Genomic DNA, 13,424 nt, shown 5'->3' with positions numbered 1-13,424 from the left:
CAAGTGATCACAGTGCTTATTGAATTGTAAAGAGATTGTTATATTTATGTATGTTGCCTCATTGTATGCCTCATAGATCGTTGTATTATGCTGTTCCTTTGGATGTGTTCACTTTACTGAACGATGTATTTTATTAATCTTTATGACCTTTCCTTTGTACAGAATAAAGCATACGATTGATTGATAGATAGACAAAGCATTACTTTGTGCACTTCCTCTGCCATTTTGACCCCGGGTATTTCTGTCTTATAGAAATAAATAAGTCCTAACTAGTCCAATGTGCATTCACCTGTAACAAATCAATTCGCTTTGGATTACTCTGTGAACAGACTGCATCACTGATCGCAGGTAAAGAGGAGTACGTGACCTAGGTGTCTTCACTCCGCATTATTCTAGGAACACTCAGTTGAACATTGAAGTTCATATCTCCCTCAGAAACTATTTTGGCGCTGCTGTCATTGTATACTTTTGTCTCATTATAGTTGTGCAGAGGGAACCATCATGGTGGTGAATGCCACAGGAAGGCATTGTGTTCCAACGCCATGTGCCAAGAGACCCTGCAAGCATGGCACCTGTGTCGCGCCATCTCCAACCAAGTTCAGCTGCCACTGCCCCAAAGGATACGTTGGTCGCAAATGTGAAATCATGCTGGCAGTCTTCCACACGGATGGGGGCCTCAGCTTCAGATCGATGTTCACCATCTGTGTGTGCTTCTCTGCACTTCTAGGTAGCTATTTAAACTGGATGTTGTGCGGTCAATTATCTACACATATTACAAACCTTGTCATGATACCTCAACAGTACATTTCTAAATGTCAATCCCTCCTCTTCATGCCTGTCCCACCTACTATCTGACGCACAAGCTGCTTGACAACCTAAAGTACTCTAGTTAGAATTAAAATGGCACAAGCATAACCATGAGAGACGTATATGAGAAGCCGCTCCAGGTCAAATGTCTATCAATCAGACCTTTGGCATAATTTGTCTCAACACTCATTAACCCTTTTCCAATCAGACAGTTCCCGCATTAGACAGCTGAGAAAGGTTATTCATTATTAATACTACCCGCTGTGCGAAATCTGCAGAAAGATCCAGTGTGGTTAGTAAGCAGAAATATGATCATGATAAACATTCTGCCTAAGAATACACCCTAACGGCAAATTACACTTTGTTTCAGATATCTGATGTATTGCCCATATTTTTATAGCATGACGTTGCAAATATGAAGCAACTGGATTAATGGTCCACCCATGTATGTTGTCCCTGTTCAGTAAATGTAAGTTAGCCCAATATTCAATCCATAACTATGTGGAAGTCCTTTGTTTTGTCTCTCATAGTTAACAAAGCTATCCAGAAATCCATTTGGTGCATTTAGCACGCAACAAACCCTTCCCTCATAGGTGATTTATTGAGTAAGAAGGACATACCTTCAGAGTTTTTGATGTTTGCAGCACTTCATGTATTTGAATGTAGCTTATATTAATTCACTTTTCTCTTACAGTTCTGATTGTTGGTGTTTTTCTGTGGAATCGATGGAAGACTAAAACCACATTAAATGAAGGGGTGTACCACATCTCGGCTTATCATGATGACCTAGAAGAAATAAGGGAAAATATCCTCAACTACAATGAAGAAGGTGGCGGGGAACAAGACCACGTAAGGGCTGTAGCATTTGCCAACATTTCGAAGTGCAAACCTATGTAGCGAAAAGCTGTATGCCTCCTCTCTTGAGAGATCTGATGGTTTGTTCCACATGTAAACACCATATCAAATCGAAGTTCAACTTTATGCTCAACATGATCCTATGTTAATAAAAGTGTCATTCATATTTTCGTTGAAAACCGAAATACATATGTGATTAGTGCACGGGGATAAACAGCCAATGAGATAAGAATTATGACTAAAAAATAATATTGTGACGAAATAGAGGAAATTTGAAAGCGAAAACTGGAAGCAGAGATTCAATGTCTGTGACAGTTTAGGTTGATTAATTTATTGAAGACTGTCAAGGAAAAGTTCAGCATCAACATACAGTCACAGCACTATTAGTGTTAATTATCCATGATGGAGTAGGAAAATAAAAACAATCATTGGCAAAGACAATATGTCCGGCATTGGCTGCCAACCTTTTGCTTTGGTCAGTGTCTTTATTGAAAATGGCTTTTGCAAAACATTACTTTTCGAAAAGTTGCTGGGCTTAATTTGGAATTAAAATAAAAGGGCAGTGACTAAATGCCACTAATATTTTTTGGTCACAAAAGGCACATATTGCCATTGAAGTCCCTAGCACTGAAGGGAACTACTTTGTGTGTGGGTGCGTTTCTTGTGAAAGGCAGAATGCAATCCTTCACAGGGAAGATAGCCAATAGCTAAAGCGGGTTGACTCATTGCCCCATGCCATATGCTGTAGTGGGCAGCTGAAAACTTTGAATAACACAATTACATACCAGTGGATGAAGAGGACTGTCTGACAGCCCCCCAAAGTTTATACATTACATTTTAATAAAATCACACAGTCTTGACCAGCACCAGACCTAAAAAAACAGGCCATGTTCCGAGACAATTTAGAAAACTGCATCCATTACCTGAATCCAAGCAATGCGAAATGTCACTATGCTGTTTCTCTCATCATACTGTTTCCGCTTACAATGTAAATTTACTTATCACTGTCGGCAAGTAAAGCATTGTCATTGTGAGTCCATGGTCTTGATTGTGCTGTAACAAGAACTAAAATAAATGTATTAAATTACAATTTAAAGTGTCAGATGCTATAATATAGATATTGCAAGCTCAAAAAGGCAAATCACTCAACAAGTGTAGTGGATGGCTCACACGTGAATGATTGTGAAATAAATAAGTGCCTTCAATTAGGCATGAATGGTATAAGAGTTATACAAGTTATGGTTTTAGGTAAAGAATCAGCTGAGGCCCTAAGAGCACTTGTCATTAGGGACTCCGAGTTCTTCAATATTTAATCATTTCTGTTTGAGGCCCTAATGGCTTGATCAAAGTTGGACTGGCCATTGCACCACTCTGGCAACTGCCTGTGGGCTGTAAGCCGTAGGGCAGCTTTCAGAGGTGGCTAGTCTGCCATGACCAAGGGCCACATTCTAGTTGCTGCCTCCTGCAGCGTGAAATGTTTTGCCAGGGGTGATTTCGATTTCGATTTCCAGTCCTGCTCCACCTTTGATCTGAATAGCCAGCAAGACTAAGTAGTACACAAGGTTTTATTGGACGCAATTGTCCATATTACTTAGACGGTGCTCTTTCCCTGTTTGTAACACGGCTCACATTTAAATAGCTGCGCCGTGTGCAAACAGGGACAGTGAGCCGTATTACCGTGAATGTGCTGCCCCGAATTTGTGCTGCCCCAAGGGCAGCGCATTCAATTGAAATTCGGAGCAGCTGCTTCAAAGCCGCTCCCTGTTTCATAGTCTGGGCTGGCAGCCCAACTGCACTTTCAAGAGGGGAGAGAGATTCCCTTGCAGGTTAGTGCCGTGAGAGACTGCACCCACCTCCAGAGAGCTGCCCTTAGGAGGCGCACTGAAAGGGCACCACTTTTTTTGTGGTGCACTTTCAGTGCGCCTCCTAAAGGCATGTTTGCCTCTATGCCGGCATCCAAAACATGCAAAAAGAACAAATGATGGACACAATGCAGAACACCGTCATACATTCACACCAGTACAAAGATGTGGGCCTAAATCCATCGTTTTTTTGCTCACCATGCCATTCCAGGTTGGACCCAGCCATATGCAAATCATTCTTGACCCTGTGCCCAATAGGAACAGTCCAGCCTGAACTGCCAGGTCAGGTCCTCCCTGGACTGGAAACAAGAATCCTAGGACCGGTTTCGGGCTTTCAGCCCTCATCAGCTGTCCCCATGGAGCACAAGGTCAAGACTGATTTGCTTATGGCTTGGTCCAAACTGGGGTGGCGTAGTGGGCAAAAGAACAATGGATTTAACCCAGATCTTTTGACTGGGGGAGAATGTTTGCATTGTCATCATTCCGTCCATCATTTGTTTGCTGTAACACTTTTCGCCCTAAGTAGGATGGGTATGCCCAGATGTGGGTCCCTTGCTCACTGTGCCACTGGATTCAAGCTAGCCTGGCTGACGAAGGGCAACATACCCTGAAACAGGTACAGAATGCTGTAGCAAGACTGATCCTAGACATCCTTCGTCGTAGCTGAATAAATAAATACAGTACCTCCACGATCTCTACTGGCTCCCACTCGAAAGACGAATTACCTTCATGCTCCTCACCCACGCATACAAGGCCCTGCACACTACCGGACCAACATACCTGAACAACCGCCCCGCCTTCCATGCACCCAAAAGACACTTCAGAACAGCCGACCTCTCTCTAGCCACCATCCCATGAAATTACAGGACCAGAACAGGAGGAAAGGCCTTCTCCTATCTCGCAGCCAAGGCCTGAAACGACCTCCCCCTCCACCAAGCCCCCACACTATCACAGTTAAGGAAGGACCTCTAAGAACCTTGCTTTTCGGATGACCCCAGCACTCAACGGAGCCTCCCCTTCCACACCTCTCAGTGCCTTGAGACCCTCACTGGTGAGTAGTTGTGCTTTACAAACCCTGATTGATTGAAAAAGCCATGTTTTCAATAGTTTCTTAGGGCCATATGTATCATAGTTCCGTTTTGCGATTCCTAAATAGCGATTTTTAAGGAATCGCTATTTAGAAATCGCAAAATGGTATGTATGTAGGCAATCGCTTCTTTTTAGCGATTCCTTAACATTCCTAAATTGCGATTAGCAAATTGCTAATCGCAAATTTCCCATTCATTTCTATGGGCCAAGAGGCCCATAGGAATGAAGGGGAAATTTGCGATTAGCAATTTGCTAATCGCAATTTAGGAATGTTAAGGAATCGCTAAAAAGAAGCGATTTCCTACATACATACCATTTTGCGATTTGGTAGCTCCTGGATATAAGACATTACAATATTAAAGGTTTGAAATAATTAAAGCCTGCACAATTGTCCTCAGAGAAGCGAATGGCAATAGACAGAGCATCTTTCTTGGACACCTTAATAGATCAAAGCAACCAGCAGCTGTTTTGTTAATTTGATATTGCATGGTCAGTTTGTTATCGAGCCAGAAGCCTAGATCGTTAACTTCTCGAGATGGAGAGGGGAAAGCCCCAAAACATGTTGCCCATCATTGCGGACCCCATAGGTTCGGCTTACTTCCTACAACTAGCACTTCCGTCTTAGTGCCCTTAAGCTTAAGACAGTTTCTTCCCATCCATTATGCAACTTCTGTCAAACACACGGGTGGTGGTAACACTCTTTCTGGTGGATACTCTACACTTGTTCTTCTGATGGATATTTCTGCCTGCAGCTTCCTCACCTTTTGAACAAATCCCAAATCAGCACCTCCCATGTGGTGGGTCTGTGGACTGGCTCAAACAAAAAAGTCCTGCATGACCAAGTGACAAAGTGCCCCTCTAATTGGACCTGGCTGTCCAGACAACAGTGCTTTGTAAATGTGTCAAACGACAACCAGGTAGTATCCTGGCAAATACACAAAACAGGTTTTCCGGGTGCCAACTCAGTGATAGCACTTTAGCTCTTTCAGAATGAGCCCACAAGACTTATGGGGGGCTGCTTCTTAGCCAGCGTGTAGCAAGGTCTGAAGCGGAGAATGATCATGTGAGAAATGGTACTTTTCTGCAGTGCTATGGCCTTATTCATTCCAGCGAATCCTACAAAGAGCTGATCGTTTACATGATGTTCTCTAGTAGAATCAATGTAGAAGCTAAGAGCTCTTTCAGGATCCAGCAGAGGGGTGAGGTTAACCAACGCTTGGAGGGTGAAGCTTCAACTAAAATTGAAAGTAATGATCACTTTCTGTAGAAAAGAGGCTCAGGTCTTCATCACCAGCTTGTCTGGAAAGAATGTTGTGTACTCCAGCTTTCATCAATGTTATTTATGGCAATGAGGAAGACAGTCCTTAACCCCTTGCATGCGTCGGTGGGCGTGTGCGTCGGAAAGCCGGGAGCCGTCTGATCTGCACACGCGTGGAATTTTCCCGCACTGGGGAAATTCCAGCTACGGTCAAAGGGTTAAAGTGAAAAGTGCAATGGACAGCTGTGCAGAGGTTCAAAGGGAGTATTTATTTATTTATAAAGTTTTATATAGCGCGAACATGATCCCAGAGGATATCAGAGCGCTTCACAATGATTGGTTAAAGAAGAATAGCACCCAGCCCAGGTCTTAAAGGTGCAAGTCCAATGCAATAGGGCAGGCGATCCAAAACCCATTTACAGGTAAGAAATTGTTCACAAGGAATCTTTTTACTTCCAATTTGAATGCACCTTGGAGGAGATTCTACGTATTTCCGGTGCGAGCAAGTTCAACATCTTCTGAGCAGATCCAGAGAAAGCTCGGTGACACGATCTCTTTTTGCGAAAGTCCTGTAGTTTCAGGAGGAGAGAGTTAGCACTCCTTGAAGGTCTTCCCCCTCTGGATAATTCTAGCTTTTGTGCTAGTTAACTGGGGGGTTTGAAATGGAGGCCTTTGTGTACATTATACATGTTCGCGTTATATAAAACTTTATAAATAAATAAATAAATTAGTAATGTGAGGACAAGATGCAGGTCTCACTGGGCATGATAAAGGGTGTAGAAGTACTTAACAAAAAGCATCACACCATTTGATATAAATATAGATAGCTGGTCCAGCAAATGCAAAGAAGCAGAAACAGCTGACAAATAACCTTTAACTGTGCCCAAAGCAAGGTCTCATCGGGCAAGAGACAACACATATATACTTCAGATAGTTTGGCTTGAAGTTGGTGAAATTGCAGAGCACCACACCAAACTACAAACCTGTCCCAATGGCAGGCCTATTATGATTATGTGAAGGGACGCCTGGCTGCCAAAATGATATCAACTACTTCAGGAAGAAGGTTGAATGAAGTTAACTGCTGACACTCAATCTTCAAGCAGGGAGATGAAGATTCTGTACGCCCCGGAGCAGGACACTGCCCTGCTGCTGCATCATAAGGTACTCCCAAAGCAGCAGACTAATCGAAGGACAGATGCTCCTTGCCCAAGAATTCCAGGTACCACACTCTCCTTACCAATCTGGTGCCAGTAGGATGACTTGGGCTCGGTCATTACTGATCTTCATATGAGCCCCAAACTCCACTCTAGGCGGAATGGGTTTCTGGCAAACAGCAATGTCAAAAAATGCTGACATTGGGCATCCTCGGCAAAGACAAAGAGATCGAGCCAAGGTTTTTCCATTTGCGGGTGAGAATTTCTGCCACCTCTAGGTGTAACTGCCATTCCTGATCTCTATTCATTAGTGGCTGAGTTCATCAGTCATGGGATTCAAACAGCCCACCAGGTGTGTGCCACCAAGAAAGTCCCCTGCCATTCCTGCCACTTTCAAAGGCATTGACACAGGGTCCACGGACCCACTTTGCTTGATGCAGTAGCACATGAAATTGTCCATGAGCATCTGCATCATAATGTGGCATTAGTTGACTACTACGTGGGGGAGCCCGCCTTTAAAAGCCAGTTGACGAGGTAGAGGAAAACTGATGCTCCGACCAACGTAGATCTGCTGCAACAACTGGCATCACTTTTCTGAACACCTGAGTGGCACTGGTGAGACCAAAGGGGAGCACAGCAAATCCAAAGTGCTCTTGCTGCACCATGAACCCCAGGTAATGCTTGCAGGACGTGGATGTGAAAATAAGCATCCTGCAAGTCCAATGCTACGATCAAACCTCCAGGGCTGAGGGCAGGCAAGACCTGGCTGGGGAGGAACATCATGAATTTGTCCTTTCTTTGAAAGGCATTGCGAGGGCAAAGGTCTAAAATAGAACAAGACCTCCATCCTTCAACACCAGAAAGTATTTTTTATCTGTTTATTAACACCAGAAAGTATTGGGAGTCACAGCCAGTTCAGACTTCTAAAGCCAGCACTGTCTGCATAGCTAATTTGGCCAGAAGAGCCTACACTTCCTGCTGTAAAAAAGACAGACGGTCTCTATCAGCTGTGATGAGGGTGGTTGAAGGTGTTGTAGAGTGGAAATAAAACAGCAGGGCATAACCCAGCCAGACAATATACAGGACCTACTTATATTGAATGCTTATTTGCACCCTTGGAAAAATTACCAGATCCTGCTACACAACAGTGTAGCTGTGTGTCTGGAAGGATCCACTGAAGAGGCTTTGCTGCTGAGTCAGCTGGGTGCTGTTGATTGGGCTGCTTACTGCCCCTGCAGTCCACGTTGTCTGTGGGTGCTGCAGTGACAGCCACAAACATGATGTAGGGTCTGCTGGTGGTATTGAAAGCCTCTACTATAGCCGTGGAGGGGTCAAAACTCCAGGTGGAACTATTGTGCTGGATCTCGCTGTGGCCAGGCAGTCTTTCAAGTGCTTGAGGCTCAAGTTTGCTTTTTCACTGAAGAGGTGAGAGCCATTGAAGAGAATGTCCACTATGGAAAATTGGAAATCCCCAGAGAATCCTATAGCTATTATCCAAGCATGTCTCCTGAATGTCACACTGGTGCCAATTGCCCGACCATGGCAATCTGTGATGCACAGAATTGTAATACACAGGGAATTGTGAAGGTTACCGCATCACAGCCAACCTGAATCACATGTGTTGTAGTGGATGCAAGTCCTCCGGTACAGCAGGTAGTAACTGAGAGACAGAGTCCCAAAGGGTGTGATTGTATAGATCCAATAAATAGCCGGCATTGACAGACCTTAATGCCAGACTGGTGGTGGAAACATTGGTGTTTCTAAATGTTTCTAGGTGTTTTGACTCGTTAGCCGTTAGGGACGACATTTGGATTGACCCTACTCCTGGTCGCTTGCACCACTAAGCCTTCAGAGGTCAGGTGCTGCATTACGAAAGCTGGCTCACCTGTGGCTCCTTGCCATCTAGTTACTTACTGGAGGTCCGTAACTTGGGTTTGCCCATGTCTCAAGAAGGGTGTCTGTGAGGGCCTCATTAAAAGGCAATAGGGGCTCAATAGTGGTCTATCTGGGTTAGAGGAAATCGTAACTCTATACTAGGCAACTGGAGATCAAGAACCTCTGAGGCCGTGCATCACTACTGCGAAAGATGCACTTTCCTCAGTAGATGGCCCAGGTGAGAGACCATTCTAGTGTCTGGAGAGGATCCAATCAGCTGGCAGCTTGTAGCTCATCATACACATTGTCTTCAGTATATGGCTAAGCAAACTCGTCCCATTCATCAGAGTGATCATTAAAAGTTAGTGCCAAAAGGATTTGTTAATGATCTGGGCCCTTCTTTGAGGTAAGGACAAAATGCAAGAGCCTAATAGGTTTCCGAAAGGCTGTGCCCAATAAGATCAGGGTGCGGCCTTGAACAATGCGGAAACAGCTCGAAGTCAGATAACAATATGGGTTGCACTTCATCATCCAGTGTCAATGCTTCGGGGGTCCAGCATGAATTGTAATGCCATGACAGGCATCGGGACTGAAGCTGGTGAAGGGGCCTAAATGGCTCCAGAGGTTCCAGCTGGCACCAAGGGCAAACCCACTGGCAGAGTCCCAGTCCAAAGTCCTTGCAGTTCTATGGGGCCCGACGGTGCACCAGGAGCATAGCTGCACAGAACTCGTGGATTTGCTATGGAGTCGTCGAAGGACCTGGAAACTCTGATTGCCCCATAATGAGAGTTGGAATTGGCTCTGAAGGAGATAAGAATTCGGAATGAAGTCTTCTGGTGTTTGCCGATATGTAGCTTTGCCTCACTGTCCCGGATGGCCTTCTGATTCATCAAGGCATAGTCACAACATACCTTGGAGCTGTGGTCCGACTCCGAGCAACAATCAAAGACAAATCTGGTGGAGATCTGTTACAGACATTTGAGTGCGACATTCCTTACAAGGTTTGAACCCTCTGGTTTGAGGAGGTGACGTCCTTTGCACACCGGTATTTAAGGTTACATTTTGAGAAATGAGTCTTGTGAAGAGACAAAGTGTAGCTCCAGATTCGCATATGGTGGCGTGGAAAGAAAAAAGCTGACATCGGCTTGCTTTGGTGGCACTTTTATGTGACACCGCATATCACGTCTAGGGTGTAATAACGTTGCCGCCGAGCTGCATGCTGCCATGTACTAGCACACAGGGGTGCTGTTAGAAAATGTCCTGATGCCTGGAGAATATTCAGACGATGAGTAATCTGCAGTTAGAAGTATCAATCAGAAATATATATTACATATATTATAAGCATTGGTATTTCAAAACCAGAAATTTAACAGTGATATAAAACTCAGCATGACATATCTTAACATATTGGGGCTGATTCACAAAGGTAAAATTACACTTTTGTGTAAGTTTACAGTTTTTTTGCCATACACAAACTATGAGTTAATAGTAAGTTTATGACTGTGGAGACTGCTCAGTCAGGGCGGAGAACTAGGCACATAAAAAGATAGGACTGAATTTCCGCAGTCGTGAACTTATTATTAACTCATAGTTTGTGAATAGCAAAAGAAGAATAAACTTACACCAAAGTGTACGTTTACCTTTGTGAATCAGGCTCACAATCTATATTATGAACACCATGTGCAGCAGTTACGCTATTTTTACTACTTTTTCATATTTGCTGGCTGCGTATTTACCAAAATTGCTTCCATCCATGCTGCAAGAAGTTTTGAGTTACATGTGAAGTCTTATATTTACCTTTCCTTTGCAGGACACCTACAACATGGTCGAACTACAATTGTCTCTACAAACCAGCCCAACATTTTCCCTCTGCAAGCAGACCGAGAACGTGCCACAGAAGGACCAACCATCAGACTTAGATGTGGTTCCCAGTCGGAAGGACAAGACCGAAGTCTCTCTTAGGCCGGCCTCACTCACCAGTGAAGAGTTCAGTAGTTATCTTTGGGAGGTAGTCCAGGAGGCAGACCAGAACCAGGAAGCATTCTTTTCTGATTCTTTGAAGTTGTACTGCACAGAAGGGGATGGCTCACTAGCTGGAAGTCTTAGCACACTACAATCAGCTACGCAGGACGAAGATTTACCGTACGATGACATGAAAGAATGGGGCTCAAAGTTTGATAGACTAAATGAACTGTATTCATACACAGACCAGGAAGAAGATCTCTAGAAGGGACACTACATTATAAGTGGGAGAGAGAAAACAGAAACGACAATCTAAAGGAGTGTTAATGCTCATTATCAGATGCCCCTTTGGTGTGACTCGGCTCAGATAATACCAAAGTCTATTTAGCTAGAACATATGAGCCAGGACATGATCATATTTGTAATTCTCTCGAAGCACAATTCGGAAAGAGCAGACATTTGAAGAGACAATGCTGGTCAAATCTTGCTTTCTTGTTACGTCCAACATGGAAACTGATAAAAGGTCATTCAGAGAGTCAATTTCCAACCACTCACTGATCACACTACACAGATTAGCAGGAACAGACAATATAATATATAATTATTCATAGAAAATGACTTTTTAAAGTTTTTGCACAAATGTAAAAGTTTTTTTTGCAGGTATTGCAATGATGCATTTACCACAGTGATATTTATTTGGTGTACACCCACTCATGACATTTCCACTTCTTGTGTAAACACTTGGTATTTGATGTTTTTTGGTGTACAAACAGTTAAGATGAGGTTCACAGATCCAGAAAAGGAGTGTGGAAATCATGCACTCGTTATTGCAGTATTTCACATTAAAACACATGCAAATATAAATCATTGTTAACTTCCTCCGTCCTCAACTCCACTTGCATTTTGTTCCTATTTCACTGGTAATAAATCTGAATAATCAATATCGCAACTTATATCTTTTCACTCACTTTTCAAGGCGAATGATAACCAAACATGTTGCTTATGTTTTAATAACTGATACTATTAATTTCAACGATGCTATCCTAGTTATCAAAAGTGATAGATTCCTATGTTTTTAATATAGCTTTGAAGCCTGGACCTGGAGGCTATACCAGCAGTTAAAGGGCATACCCTAAGTGTATGCCCATGCCACAGGTGAGTGCCTTTATCGACCAGTGTCTGTTGAGTACTGAGCTTGTATTGCCACACTAACCTCAGTGAGGCGTCTGTGGCTGCTCACCAATGCTACCCATGGGAGTGAATTGCTGACAGTGTTGTACTTGGCCCACTTTGCACAGCTATATTATAACAGAATCACTGCTTGCCTCCCCCATATGGGACGTAATACTGATGAATAATCTAGTTTCTTCAGAGGATAGAAGAAATGGTTCTAATGGATTGGAAATGGAGATTTGCAAGGGATCTTTATACTGGTGCTGCCTGGGCAGTGCCAGACCTATTAGGGTAATGGCCCTAGAAGTAGTAAAAGTGTAACTAAGGTAGCCGTAGCGCTGCAGAACAGCAACCAGTCCTTTCTTTTTTGGGCCTGCAGAAGCAAGAACTATTTTGGTAGCTGGTTATGATTTTGTCATCAAGAAGGTCTATGAAAATACTGCAGACGAGGGTATCATTAATAAGGAAATGGAGTTATGAAAGTTTGTTGAAGGATCTGCCTATGAGGATGCAGCTGATGAGTGCAAAGTTGTTGATGAGGAGGTCACGGATGGAGTTGTCATCAATGGTGGTCTCATCGCTTAACAAGTTTTTTTCTTGATGGAGATGGGTTCTTAGATGGTGTTGATGATATCTTTATCGACAGTCATTTAGGCGTGAAAGCGTTTGAGCAGTAGCTCACCTTAAACCTCATTGCAGCTTTTGTGTCAGACCATTTAGACACCTGCAAATTAACTCCCTTGGGGTAGAATCATCCATAGCTCAGACTTATGTGAGAATGTACATTTTTTTCTGGCTGTGATTTGTCCTACTTTTTTACATTTTTGAAGTGGACAGTGGGGCATTTATAAGAAATTTATCAGATGAAGAAATTTCTCTTTTTAACCTGTAAGGGACACTGCTTTCTCAGTCTTGCACTCTTGTGGCTTGTGCTGCCGGTACAAGCAATTTAATGCACTTGATTATGCACATCCTCAGAGTGGAGGAGCGTTATGCCACATCTCGCACAAGTTCTGAGGAAAACCACCTTAAGTCAAACTCCCAGACTCAAATTATCCCCAGAGACAATTTCAAAGAAAAGGCTGCCTAAAATCTTTATTATAAGTTGTTCATCAGATCTGCTGCCTCAGAAGAGTGCAGCGATGACTCCACGTACACATGATGTGTGGCAGAAATAGGAGATATGGTGGCATCTGAGGAGAATGGATGTTAGCAAACCTCCACCTCAGGGCCTGATGTTTTAGTCATTTTCAATGCGGTGGATGAGCTACTAAATAAATGGCTGTTAGCTTGTTTCCATGGCTGGTTATTTGCTACTGGTGACAGGATGGTATGCAGCATCTTGTAAATCCATGTTGGTCTTCTTTTGTACTGGCAGTAGTGGGGCAC

At 43.5% G+C, this 13,424-nt stretch overlaps 1 protein-coding gene across 1 annotated transcript in view; it reads left to right on the top strand.

Moving 5' to 3' along the window:
- Positions 1–11,805, top strand: part of LOC144798008 (neural-cadherin-like) — a 566,884-nt gene extending 555,079 nt beyond the window's left edge. The window contains exons 30-32 of the mRNA XM_078668798.1: positions 483–727; positions 1,502–1,656; positions 10,711–11,805. Coding sequence (XP_078524924.1) covers positions 483–727; positions 1,502–1,656; positions 10,711–11,127 — 817 coding nt within the window. The 3' untranslated portion in view covers positions 11,128–11,805. The remainder of the gene's footprint in view (positions 1–482; positions 728–1,501; positions 1,657–10,710) is intronic.
- Positions 11,806–13,424: the final 1,619 nt, after the last annotated feature.

Source organism: Lissotriton helveticus, chromosome 12 (assembly GCF_964261635.1).
Source record: "Lissotriton helveticus chromosome 12, aLisHel1.1, whole genome shotgun sequence".
Classification (NCBI taxonomy): domain Eukaryota; kingdom Metazoa; phylum Chordata; class Amphibia; order Caudata; family Salamandridae; genus Lissotriton; species Lissotriton helveticus.
The sequence above is the reverse complement of the archived record's forward strand: the minus strand, read 5'-3'. Positions and strand labels throughout refer to the sequence as shown.